At 37.8% G+C, this 14,217-nt stretch overlaps 1 protein-coding gene across 1 annotated transcript; it reads left to right on the top strand.

Moving 5' to 3' along the window:
• The first annotated feature begins 234 nt into the window (after positions 1–234).
• Positions 235–5,824, top strand: LOC102405950 (lysosomal-associated transmembrane protein 4B-like). The gene is made up of 3 exons (XM_025294231.2): positions 235–786; positions 3,279–3,424; positions 5,766–5,824. The coding sequence occupies exons 1-3, from the start codon at positions 254–256 to the stop codon at positions 5,822–5,824; spliced, it is 738 nt and encodes a 245-aa protein (XP_025150016.2). The 5' UTR covers positions 235–253.
• Positions 5,825–14,217: the final 8,393 nt, after the last annotated feature.

The raw sequence follows: 14,217 nt of genomic DNA, 5'->3' as shown, positions 1-14,217 counted from the left end.
AACTGTTGAGGAAGACTTCTATACAATACAATACAATTCAATACAATACAATACTCTCTAATTATTTAAAAACAGATAGGTTAAGTTAGTCAGACAAAGGAAGACAAATATCATATGATATCACTCACATGTGAAACTAAAAAAAGAGAACAGATAAATTTATCTACAAAACAGAAATACAATTATGGATGTAGAAAACAAACAGAGGGGGAAGGATAAATTGGGACACTGGGATTGAAATATACAGACTATTATGCACCATCCTGCTCGGTGTCTGGTACCTGATCCTCAATGCGTGGTACTGCTGATTCTGTTGAACACCCTGGCTGATCCAGATCATTACCACTTTTCAAGTTCTGAACTCAGGGGTGACTTTGAGTTCATGGATGATGCCAACATGTGCATTGCCATCGCGATTTCTTTTCTCATAATCCTTATCTGTGCCATGGCTACGTATGGAGCATACAAGCAACACGCAGCCTGGATCATCCCATTCTTCTGCTACCAAATCTTTGATTTTGCCCTGAACACCTTGGTTGTGGTCACCATACTTGTTTATCCAAATTCCATCCAGGAATACACACGACAGCTGCCTCCTGATTTTCCTTACAAAGATGATATCATGTCAGTGAATCCTACCTGTTTGGTCCTCGTTATTCTTCTATTTATCAGCATTATCTTGGCTTTTAAGGGTTACTTGATCAGCTGTGTTTGGAACAGCTATCGATATATCAATGGCAGGAACTCCTCTGATGTCCTAGTTTATGTTACCAGCAACGACACTACGTCTTCATTCCAGCTTGTGCTTCATCCCCCTGGGCATTTCATATGATGTACTCTGCATATCGGAGAAGGCAATGGCATCCCACTCCACTACTCTTGCCTGGAAAATTCCATGGGCAGAGGAGCCTGGTAGGGTGCAGTCCATGGAGTCGCTAAGAGTTGGATACGACTGAGCGACTTCACTTTCACTTTTCACTTTTCACTTCCATGCATTGGAGAAGGAAATGGCAGCCCACTCCAGTGTTCTTGCCTGGAGAATCCCAGGGACGGGGGAGCCTGCTGGGCTGCTGTCTATGGGGTCACACAGAGTCGGACACGACTGAAGCGACTTAGTAGCAGCATATATAGAATTATTTATTTTAAAAATTATTATTTAATTTTATTTATCTATTCATTTTTTTGATGGTGTAGCATGCAGGATCTTAGTTCTTGGACCATGGATCAAACCTGTGCCTCCTGCAATGGAAGCCCAGTGTCCTAAGCCCTGGACAGCCAGGGAATTCCCAAGTCTAGCTATTTAAAGCAAAAGGCATTTGACTCAGATAATTTAGTTCACACAAAATGGCTGGAAAGAGAATGGAACTGGGCTATGATTCCCAGAATCACACTGCTCAGTGGGCCTGCAGGGTTGCTACTACCTTTGCCGTGATCAGAGAAGTGGGTAATTATGCAAACTCCACCTGAACTGTCAAGTTCAAGAGCACAACCCTGGAGCTGTGATCCAGCATCAGGAGACTGCTGCTCATGCCTCCATTGCAAGTGCTTGTAAGCTTAGTGACCTGGCACCGAGGCAATACCATCTTTGTCCTTACTTGCCAGCACAAGAGACAAAATAAGAAGTCCCCTGCTTCACCTGCACCTACCCAATCTTGAGGATTGGATCAAGGATCTTACATTTTCAGTGTGATCTATTTCACATCTACATTTGAAATTGCCAGTTAACCTTGGAAATACGGATTTTAGCTTTCCAGACTTCGTAGTTCTAAAAAACTCTTTAGGAAATAGAGAGAATGGCTACTTTGTGCCAGATTGATCATGTCTACCATGTCTTTGAGACTAAAACAAAACTTTAAAAATAATGAGTGTGTATTTGAGTCAAAATATATTTATTTTAATGCTAATAAATGGAGTTATGCAAATCAGTCTCAGACCATGAATTAATAAAAATGGTAATCTATAAAATGGATGTACGCCAAAGAATTGATGCCTTTAAATTGTGGTGTTGGAGAAGACACTTGAGAGTCCCTTGGACTGCAAGGAGATCAAACCAGTCAACTCTAAAGGAAAGCAACCCTGAATATTCATTGGAAGGACTGATGTTGAAGCTGAAGCTCCAATCTTTTGGCCACCTGATGCAAAAAGCAGGCTCATTGGACAAGACCCTGATGCTGAGAAAGAATGAAGGCAGGAGGAGAAGGGGGCAGCAGAGGATAAGATGGTTAGATAGCATCACTAACTCAGTGGATATGAATGTGAGCAAATTCTGGGAGATAGTGAAGGACAGGAAAGCCTGGCGTGCTGCTGTTCATGGGATTGCAAAGAGTTGAACATGACTTAGGGACTGAACAACAACAACAAAGCAAATAAAAAGAGCCTCAAAGATTGGAATTAGAAATTGTCCTGTGAAATTTTGGGATCAAGTATGAAATTGAATCTATAGGACCCTTATAAAATAATGATGATGAAAGGTCACACAGTAGCATTTTCAGAATGAGATGAAAGATGTAGAGAGTCAAATATATAGCATTAAATGGTTCCATTCTCAAAAGATCTGAATTCCTGGTCTTCTCTTTGACATCAGGTACTCAAAATAACTTTACCTTCAAATTAAAATAAGAAATGAGATAGTTTTTATATACCAAGTTTTCAATTTTTGAAACTGTAATTTTCAGAGTCATCAAGGGCAGAGTGACAATGATATATTGCATACTGAGAAAAATTATAAATTCATACAAAAACTTTGAAGGGTAATTTGGCAATGTGTATCAAAAGCCTTTAAAATGAATAAGCTTTGATTCACTGTTACCATTTTGGAAACATTATCCCAGGAAGATAGAAATATACACAAAGAGCTAGGAATAGGTTAGCTAGTAAAGCACTATTTAGCAAAACTGTTTAATATTAGTGAAAGGTTAGATAAAATATGGTATGGTATTAGTTCAGTGCTCTGTAACTTGAAAATAGTGTTTTGGAAAATATATTTAATAACTTGGAAAATATTCATTATATATTATATAGATGTTCATTTATTATATATGTAGAGAATAGTTTACAAAATAACATGGAAAACATGATACACACACACACACACACACACACACACATATATATAAAATCTAAAATAATACTGGAAAGCTAATGGAAGTGTATTAACAGTTTTGTAACTGTGGTTGATAATATCAGTCAAGATAGGTTGCATTATAGTTTGGAAACAAGAAAAACTGAAATCCCAGTGGTTTAATATACAACGGTTTATTTATTTGCTCTCTCTTAAGGTCTGCTGAGGGTACAGGCAACTTTTCAGGGCAGCTGTCTTCCATGTGGGAGCATAGAACCATCCGCCCGGTTGGGAGGCACTTCCTTAACAATTCTTTCCACAATTGTTGTGGTAGTGGAAGAGAGCATCTGCTCAGTCTTACAGGTACTTTTCTCCCTTGAATTTATATTTCACCCATAAGCAAGTATAAATGATGAAAAGCCTAAGTACTTCAAACTAGAATTCAAAACTTTACTCGCCCCGAATGGCTGAGTATCTCGTCATTCTAGTGCCTGAAAATTAGCTCCCAATGCATTTCCTTCCATGACAATAATGTGCCGACTTATCTGAATGCATCATTTATTCTACCAGTCTCAATCACACTAGCTAAAATGAGAAAGAAATAGTTACATCAAAGCCTTGATGAAAATTCTAGAATATTTCATCAATAAATAACACTGAACTGAGATGTACAGCTTATATTTGTCTCTTAGACTTCTTTGAACACAGTCTGCTTTCTCCTTTAGATAATGCTCATAAATGTTAAATGCAGTGGACTCGGGTGATTTTATAGATGGAAATCATGTTGTTTATTCCAAGCAACCTGCCTTTATTTTCCCCAATGCCATTATTTTTTTTTTTTTTTTTTTTTTGTTGTTGTTGTTGTTCTCTTAAGTTTTGCCAGGGATTTTTATGGGCTCTAACTTTTAAGCAGTTTGTAGTGCTCGCCATCAGTAGTGGGGCAGGGTAATATTTTAGTCATATTTCTCATCTAGTGTATAACCTTGTTTTAGCCCTTCTGAGTTCTGGTATGAAATAAAATTGTTTTTTTTTTCTTAAAGAAGGAAATTTACTTTTATGTAAGTGAACTTCAAGGATGAAATCATGCCCTTTTGTTAGAACTGTATTTACAGCCACTGGGTACCATAGTTAGAAGACCACTGTAGTTGGTATATAAACATAATAAATCATAGAAAATAGGCTGACATTTGAGCAAAACCTCAAATTACTGAATCTGCAAGAGATTTAGATTTCTTCCATTAGGGTTATTCTATCTCCAAGGTGAGAATGATGTGGTGCAGCAAGGATTTTAAAATGTGTTATACAACTCTAAACTACTCATGTATTGATGAGTGACTTATTTGGAAGAGGTGAGATTGGATAAATGATGGGAAAAGAAAGACATATTCTTTAAAAGGAAAATTATCTATAATATTAAATATATAAGTTATATATGATTCCTTGATTTCTTCTGCATGTGGTTATAATCAAATCCAACTTTTCCTATTTCACATACAAAGTGAAGCTAAGAATTGGGCTAGGAGGGAATTTCAATTGGCTTTGACAGGTTGGAGTAATTTTCAGCAGGGCTTTGAGATAGTGGGTTTGCTTGGCTAATACATATTTTTCAGTATTGTCAATTGAGACAGAACCCCCAAACATTAGAAAAGTGTTTGAATACGGAGTATTTTGTGCCAGGAAGGCACATTGACTTTGGTGTACAATGTTAAGATCATGAATTTTGCTAAATAGAATTGCAAACATATGTTCAATTGTAAAGCAGGGAATGAAAAGCAAATTAAAAAATAAACAATACAAATGTGTTTCACTAAGAAGCAGTGAATAACACCAAGGGTGTTTTAAAAAATTTTAACAGTGTGCAACTACTATAACTACTTTTTGTATTGCTAATATATTAATAAGCCATACTGTTCATGCTATTTCTTTCTACTTTTTAAATAATTGACTTAAGGATATTAAATTATGAAAGCTTGTATTTTCCAGATTCAGTCTTTTTTATTACTGAAGGCATTTTAAATAAAAAAAGGAACTTCGAGGATGACTGAAAATTTAATTTAATTATTAAAATAGTCTGTTCTGAAATTTTAACTTGGCTGGATCAGAATAGTATGGATTTTGAATGAACACTGGTTTAAACTGGTTCGGACTGGGCAAAACCAGTTCAAACCAGCTCAGTTCAGTCACTCAGTCATGTCCGACTCTTTGCGACCCTATGAACCGCAGCACACCAGGCTTCCCTGTCCATCACCAATTCCTGGAGTTCACCCAAATTCATGTCCATTGAGTCAGTGATGCCATCCAACCATCTCATCCTCTGTTGTCCCCTTCTACTCATGCCTTCAATCTTTCTCAGCATCAGAGTCTTTTCAAATGAGTCAGCTCTTTGCATCAGGTGGCCAAAGTATTGGAGTTTCAGCTTCAACATCAGTCCTTCCAATGAACCTCCACAAAACAGCTCAGACCTGTTCAAATCGGTTCAGACTGGTTCAAATTGGTTTAGACTGATTCAAACTGGCTCAGACTGGCTCAAACTAGCCCAGACCAGTTCAAACAGGTTCAGACCAGTTTAAACTGGTTCAGGCCAATTTAGACTGGTTCAAACTGGCTTGGACTAGCTCAGACCAGTTCAAACTGGTTTGGCCTAGTTCAAACAGATTCAGGCCAGTTTAAACCGTTTTTGAGGAGTTGGTTCAATCTGTTTCAGACTGGTCCCAACTGGCTCAGGTTGGTTTAACTGTATTAGATCGGTTTTTATCAGAATAGACTGGTTTAGATTGGAATAGACCATGCTGGTTTAGACCAGTAGACCAGTTTAGAGTGGAGCAGATTGGAATAGACTGAAATAGACTGGAATAAACCAGAATAGACCCGCAATAATAGACTGATATAGACCAGTATTTTCAGATCATTTTCTGCCATTACTGCAAAAGTATATCCTCAAAGTTATTCCTGTGACAACTGGTGGTTAAACTCCAAATCTGAGGAGGTGTCATTTTCCTTTTTCTCAAACTTATAAACAAAAGGAAGGATTCAGTTTATTTATTCTTTCATTCACTTAATGTATGTCTTTCTCTAAGAGGTATATACTTGTCTATTTTTCTCTTACATTTGTCTTGGTAATGGAGCCTGTCTTAAATACCAAGATTCTGTAGGATAAGGACCATGCCTATTTAATTTGCTTTTAACACATCTAAACCAATGCAATAAAAATTTATGAATTGACACATGAATCTTGATGATGATGATTATAATAATTTGTTGTTTCTCTTTTGCTAATCCATTCTTGCTGACAGCAAAGTTTTGTGTATTTTTGCATACATTTTCATATTTCACAAAAATGTGAAGACATAATGCATAAAATTTGACTTCAATATTCCTTTAATTTTATCCCAATTCTCTAGCTTTTTTCTATTTATCTGCTGGAATTACAGATGAGGTCAAATCTTTAAATTCATTGCAAATTTCTCTTTGGATGTACAACACAAGTCTGTTGATTATATCATGTCAGTCACTATTAATATAAGGTGAACATTAAAGAAATGGGAAAGGAATAGTTAAAAGAAAAATGCTACAGAACAATGCATGGTATTTCTCTCCCCACATTCTAATGTAATCCATCATGACCCAGACTTTAAAAATCTGCTGGGTTCCCAGAGAATTATGAGCATTCTTTCCTTCTCTGAGATTTTCTATGTTCTAATATTTAAGAAACTTCATACTGTCTTTTTTCTTTTTTTTAACCTCAGAGAGGATCTACTATACATGCAAAAGTAACTTACAGAGAGTCATATTTCAATATAAATATGTAACTATAATAAGTATATCACTAACATTAAGTCACTAACATTGTCTTCTCATTGGAAATCATATCATTACAGTTATTAATTGATATCTGTAGGCTCTCTTACATTGCTTCACATGCTATACCTAAAAAGACTTGGATTTTCAAAAGCAGATTTCATGTTACATACATCAGCTATATGCTCATATCCCCACCTTGTATAGTTCAGCAAACAATGGATTCTAATAATAAAAATATTTAAGTACATCTTAAATATAGTTGCTATTATTAGTCAGTATGGGAAATAGATGGGGAAACAGTGGAAACAGTGTCAGACTGTATTTTTTTTTTGGGCTCCAAAATCACTCACATGGTGACTGCAGCCATGAAATTAAAAGACGCTTACTCCTTGGAAGGAAAGTTATGACCAACCTGGATAGCATATTCAAAAGCAGAGACATTACTTTGCCAACAAAGGTCCGTCTAGTCAAGGCTATGGTTTTTCCAGTGGTCATGTATGGATGTGAGACTTGGACTGTGAAGAAGGCTGAGCGCCGAAGAATTGATGCTTTTGAGCTGGGTGTTGGAGAAGACTCTTGAGAGTCCCTTGGACTGCAAGGAGATCCAACCAGTCCATTCTGAAGGACATCAGCCCTGGGATTTCTTTGGAAGGAATGATGCTAAAGCTGAAACTCCAGTACTTTGGCTACCTCATGTGAAGAGTTGACTCATTGGAAAAGACTGTGATGCTGGGAGGGATTGGGGGCAGGAGGAGAAGGGGACGACAGAGGATGAGATGGCTGGATGGCATCACTGACTCGATGGATGTGAGTCTGAGTGAACTCCGAGAGTTGGTGATGGACAGGGAGGCCCGGCGTGCTGCGATTCATGGGGTCGCAAAGAGTCAGACACGACTGAGCAACTGAACTGACTGACTGAACTGATGGTATTCTTATGCATTAGCTTATGGAGTTAACCACAAGTCTCAAACAAAAGTTAAATTAAAAATTCCTAAACAGAAAACCCTTTAGGTAATGGATCTTTATTTATTTGCATGTTTTATACATCAATATGGCTCTCAGTGAATTCACTCTCTTATCTTCTCCTATCTTTATGCCATTTTGTCTATTCTCCCACTATTGAAATTTGGTAGCAGCTCACTTTGGGTAGATCTGAGGCTAATACTCTAGCTTTTGTGAAACAAAGGAGAGAAATTTGTTGAAAGACTATAAGTGGCTGAAATATTTTTGACAACATCCAAAATTTCAATCCTAAAAGAGCACTACCTTCACTCAGATCTCACTTAGTCATTGTTTATACAATATTGCAAAATTATATGTGCGATATATATAGGAAGTATATGTGCTCTAAAAACAAAATTGAATCCTGTCAGCTTTTTATCAAAAGAAGAGACTAAAATGAATCTACATAAAACAGACAAAACTTGAACAGCAGTGTGTGTTTTGTTTAATTTGTATATGTAAAATAACCTGCACCTTTCAGTGGTTCCCAAGGTAACACTGGTACATCATAGTTAAATAATTGGAATTTGCAATAATTGCTTTTAGCCTTCTAGAATAAGTTAAATAATTTTAATTTCTGTTTCTTTAATGACATTTTGGAGTACCAAAAAAAAAAAAAAAAAACCAAAACTTTTTCAGGCAAATGTTATCTTCTTTGAGGTCAAAAATTCATGAAATTTGACACAAAAAACTTTCAAACAAATACAAGTGATACCATAACAACTGAAGAAATCTGTGTCCCACAATAAGAAAAGGTTTACTGAAAGATGGTCTATCAACCCAATAGAATGTTATTGAGTCATTTAAACTATAATAATGAGAACTATATCAAAATATGGAATGTCAACAGTGTTAAGTAAAGAAGTGATCATAGAATTACACAGACATCTGATTGATCACTGCTATTTAAAAGGAGCTTATTTGTCAATAAAGATTGGAATGAAATAAAATAAATGGAAACACAGAACATAGAGGCCATGAAGCCATGTTCACAAACTTGGAAACAGGTTTCCTGAGTTTGGGTTTCAGATTTGTTGCTTTTAAGTTTCCCTACTTTGAGCAAATTATGAAACTAAACCCAAGTGTCTTAGTTTATTCATCTGATAAACAAGGATAGATTATCTTTTCTGTATGCTGTTATAAGGATTAAACTTATAGAGTATATGTGAAAGACACTAAGAATAATGCCTGGAACATAATATTACTATATATGTTGATAAAACTTTTAAAAATAATTATATTATATTGATGAAATTAAAGGGGCTTCCCGGGTGGTGCAGAAGAAGTGAGTTTGATCCCTGGGTCAGAAAGATCCTTTGGAGAAGGAAATGGTGACTCTCTCCAGTATTCTTGCCTGGGAAATCCCATGGGCAAAGGAGCCTGGTGGGCTAGATGAGGTTAAAGGGGAATTTTGTGTTAGGTAAATTTTGAATTAGGTAAAGTGAGTTAGGTAATTTTGAATTAGGTAAAGTGAATTAAAATAAAAGATTGCATCATGTGAATTAATATCACTTAAAAAGTCAAGAAATTCCATAAATGGTTTAGAGAAAATAATGATTAAAGTGAAGTATTTTTGGATTTTGAAAGAAATACACTTAGCTACCTGGAAAGTTCAACTAATAGTTAATTTCCTAAAACACCTAGATTAGTCCAGACATTACTCTCTAGTTATTTGTCTTTTGTTTTACAAATTGCCACCATATTGTTCTCTACATTTATCCTTGGTTATGTCATGTGTGTTTGGTTTTTGCAGTTATACATTTAGTTTGTATTCACTAATATTATTCAATTTTCTCTTCACATAAATAATGACAAGTAACTAAATCCTATTGGGCTTTGACATTTTCTTTCCACAGAAAGGTTTTTAAAGTAAAAACTCAACTTCCCTTCTAAGTGTCCACACTCTACTTTGTGACTCATTTTGCTGTGATTTTCATGTAGTTTCTTCAGGTCCCTGATCTTTTCCTTTTGAGCCTCTTAGAAGGAACTTTCTGGGATCCAGAAATGCTTATGGGTCAGGTGTAAAATTCATTTATGGATACTGTAGTTTATGGAGACTGGAAACTCAGCTGCTACCATTGGCAGTTGTTAGGAAATTTCAGATTAACAATGGTCTTAACTTTATACACAAACAAAGCCTCCATAACTAAATTCAATTATCTCCACAAGTGTACCATGATTTTGGACTCTGCTGGTCCTTCATACTTTCAGTCTACCTCATGTAATGGTGTTGGCCACAGACATGGATGAATCCAGAACAAGGACACTTATTCATGGGGTGGGGAAGCCCTTTATTTGGTTATTTTCTATTAGGATAGTTGTCTCCTTCCAGTGTGGCTGTGAAGAAAAGGCTTATGGTTGTTCTTGGAAGGGAATAGCACCACTCTTAGGAAGCTTGAGTTAGGTTGAGTAGAATAGCCCTTCCTTTGCTTGTCTTACCTTGAGTTAAATTTCCCATGTTAACAGATAGAGATATGACCTTGGCAGTAGTAGAAAGGCACAGAGAAAGCTGGAGTCCTGGTTTTAGGCCTATGTAATGGTCACAGGACTGGAAAAGGTCAGTTTTCATTCCAGTCCCAAAGAAGGGTAATGCCAAAGAATGTTCAAACTACTGTACAATTGCACTCATTTCACATGCTAGCAAAGTTATGCTCAAAATCTTTCAAACTAGGCTTCAGCAGTTCATGAACTGAGAAATTCCAGATGTACAAACTGGATTTAGAAAAGTCAGAAGAACCAGAGATCTGACTGCCAACATTCACTGGATCATAGAAAAAGTGAGGGGATTACAGAAAAGCATCTACTTCTTCATTGACTACGTTAAAGCCTTTGACTGTGTGGATCACAACAAACTGTGGAAAATTCTTAAACAGATGGGAATACAAGACCACTTTATTCTCATCCTGAGAAACCTGTATGCAGGTCAAGGAGAAATATTTAGAACTGGACATGGAACAACTTGAGTACAACAAGGCTATATATTATTGCCTTGCTTATTTAACTTCTATGCAGGGTATATCATGCCAAATGCCAGGCTTGATGACTCACAAACTTGAATCAAGATTTCCAGGAGAAATATCAATAACCTCAGTTATGCAGGTGATATCACTCTAATGGCAGAAAGCAAAGAGGAACTAAAGAGCCTCTTGATGAAGGTGAATGAGAACAGTGAAAAAGCTGGCTTGAAACTCAAAGAACACTAAGATCATGGCAGCTTGTCCCATTACTTCATGGTAAATAAAATAAGAAAAAGTGAAAGCAGTGACAGATTTTATTTTCTCAGGCTCTAAAATCACTACGGATGGTGACTGTAACCATAACACTTGAGAAAATTAAGACACTTGCTCCTTGGAAGGAAAACTATGACAAATCTAGACAGCATATTAAAAGGCAGAGACGCTTTGCCAACAGAGTCCATATAGTCAAAGCTATAGTTTAGCAGAGCATTACTTTGCCAACAAAGGTTCGTCTAGTCAAGGCTATGGTTTTTCCTGTGGTCATGTATGGATGTGAGAGTTGGACTGTGAAGAAGGCTGAGCGCCGAAGAATTGATGCTTTTAAACTGTGGTGTTGGAGAAGACTCTTGAGGGTCCCTTGGACTGCAAGGAGATCCAACCAGTCCATTCTGAAGGAGATCAGCCCAGGGATTTCTTTGGAAGGAATGATGCTAAAGCTGAAACTCCAGTACTTTGGCTACCTCATGCAAAGAGTTGACTCATTGGAAAAGCCTCTGATGCTGGGAGGGATTGGGGCAGGAGGAGAAGGGGACGACAGAGGATGAGATGGCTGGATGGCATCACTGACTCGATGGACGTGAGTCTGGGTGAACTCCAGGAGTTGGTGATGGACAGGGAGACCTGGCATGCTGCAATTCATGGGGTTGCAAAGAGTCGGACACAACTGAGTGACTGATCTGATCTGATCTGATCTGATAGTTTTTTCAGTAGTCATATATGGGTGTGAGAGTTGGACCATAAAGAAGGCTGAGCTCCAAAGAATTGGTGCTTTTAAATTGTGGTGCTGGAGAAGACTCTAGAGTCCCTTGGACTGCAAGGAGATCAAACCAGTCAATCCTAAAGGAAATCAACCTTGAATATTCATTGGAAGGACTGATGCTGAAGCTGAAGCTCCAATCCTTTGGCTACCTGCTGTGAGGAGCTGATTCATTAGAAAAGACGCTGATGCTGGGAAAGATTGAAGGCGGGAGGAGAAGGGGGCAACAGAGGATGAGATGATTAGATGGCATCACTAACTCAATGGATATGAATGTGAGCAAACTGAGATAGTGGAGGATAGAGGAGCCTGGTGTGCTGCAGTCCATGGGGTCACAAAGAGTCAGACATGACTTAGCAGTTCAGTTCAGTTCGGTTGCTCAGTCATGTCCGACTCTTTGCAACCCCATGAATCACAGCATGCCAGGCCTCCCTGTCCATTACCAACTCCTGGAGTTTACCCAAACTCATGTCCATCGAGTCGGTGATGCCATCCAGCCATCTCATCCTTTGTCATCCCCTTCTCCTCCTGCCCCCAATCCCTCCCAGCATCAGGGTCTTTTCCAATGAGTCAACTCTTCGCATGAGGTGGCCGAAGTATTGGAGTTTCAGCTTCAGCATCAGTCTTTCCAATGAACCCCAGGACTTATCTCCTTTAGGATGGATTGGTTGGATCTCCTTGCAGTCCAAGGGACTCTCAAGAGTCTTCTCCAATACCACAGCTCAAAAGCATCAATTCTTCAGCACTCAGCTTTCTTCACAGTCCAACTCTCACATCCATACATGAGCACTGGAAAAACCATAGCCTTGACTAGATGGACCTTTGTTGGCAAAGTAATGTCTCTGCTTTTCAATATACTATCCAGGTTGGTCATAACTTTCCTTCCAAGGAGTAAGCATCTTTTAATTTCATGGATGCAGTCACCATCTGTAGTGATTTTGGAGCCCAAAAATGGAAAACCACTTTAGTATTCTTGCCTTGAGAACCCCATGAACAGTATGAAAAGGCAAAATGATAGGATATTGAAAGAGGAACTCCCCAGCTCAGTAAGTGCCCAATATGCTACTGGAGATCAGTGGAGAAATAACTCCAGAAAGAATGAAGGGATGGAGCCAAAACAAAAACAATACCATACATCAACGATGTATGTTTATGTATGGCAAAACCAATACAATATTGTAAAGTAATTAGCCTCCAATTAAATTAATTTATATTAAAAATAAATAAAATTTTAAAAAAATACCCAGTTGTGGATGTGACTGGTGATAGAAGCAAGGTTCAATGCTATAAAGAGCAATATTGCATAGGAACCTGGAATGTTAGGTCCATGAATCAAGGCAAATTGGAAGTGGTCAAACAGGAGATGGCAAGAATGAACGTTGACATTCTAGGAATCAGCAAACTAAAATGGACTGGAATAGGTGAATTTAACTCAGATGACCATTATATCTACTACTGTGGGCAGGAATCCCTTAGAAGAAATGGAGTAGCCATCATGGTCAACAAAAGAGTCCAGAATGCAGTACTCAGATGCAATCTCAAAAATGACAGAATGATCTCTGTTCATTTCCAAGGCAAACCATTCAATATCACAGTAATCCAAGTCTATGCCCCAACCAGTAATGCTGAAGAAGCTGAAGTTGAACGGTTCTATGAAGTCCTACAAGGCCTTTTAGAACTAACACCCAAAAAAGATGTCCTTTTCATTATAGGGGACTGGAATGCAAAAGTAGGAAGTCAAGAAACACCTGGAGTGACAGGCAAATTTAGCCTTGGAATACAGAATGAAGCAGGGCAAAGGCTAATAGAGTTCTTCCAAGAGAACACACTGGTTATGGCAAACACCCTCTTTCAACAACACAAGAGAAGACTCTACACATGGACATCGCCAGATGGTCAACACCGAAATCAGATTGATTATATTCTTTGCAGCCAAAGATGGAGAAGATAGATGACTGACTCTATACGGTCAGCAAAAACAAGACTAGGAGCTGACTGTGGCTCAGATCATGAACTCCTTATTGCCAAATTCAGACTTAAATTGAAGAAAATAGGGAAAACCACTAGACCATTCAGATCAGTTCAGTTCAGTATGACCTAAATCAAATCCCTTATGACTTAGCAACTTATCAGCAATTGACATGTATCTCTATGTAGTTCAGCCTAACTCACAAGCTAAGTTAGATTCCATGTGGATATTTGAGCCAAAGGGAGCAGCTGATAATGAGTCACTCCTTTAACTGGTGTTCTTATATTTATATGTTTTGACACTAGAAGTGTGCCAAACCTGAAGCCAAACTGAAGCTCCAGGACAAGCAAAGAGGTCTCTTTCACAGAAAGACTATGGGTAGTGACTCAGT

Source organism: Bubalus bubalis, chromosome 10, assembly GCF_019923935.1.
Source record: "Bubalus bubalis isolate 160015118507 breed Murrah chromosome 10, NDDB_SH_1, whole genome shotgun sequence".
In the NCBI taxonomy this organism is placed as follows: domain Eukaryota; kingdom Metazoa; phylum Chordata; class Mammalia; order Artiodactyla; family Bovidae; genus Bubalus; species Bubalus bubalis.
The sequence above is the reverse complement of the archived record's forward strand: the minus strand, read 5'-3'. Positions and strand labels throughout refer to the sequence as shown.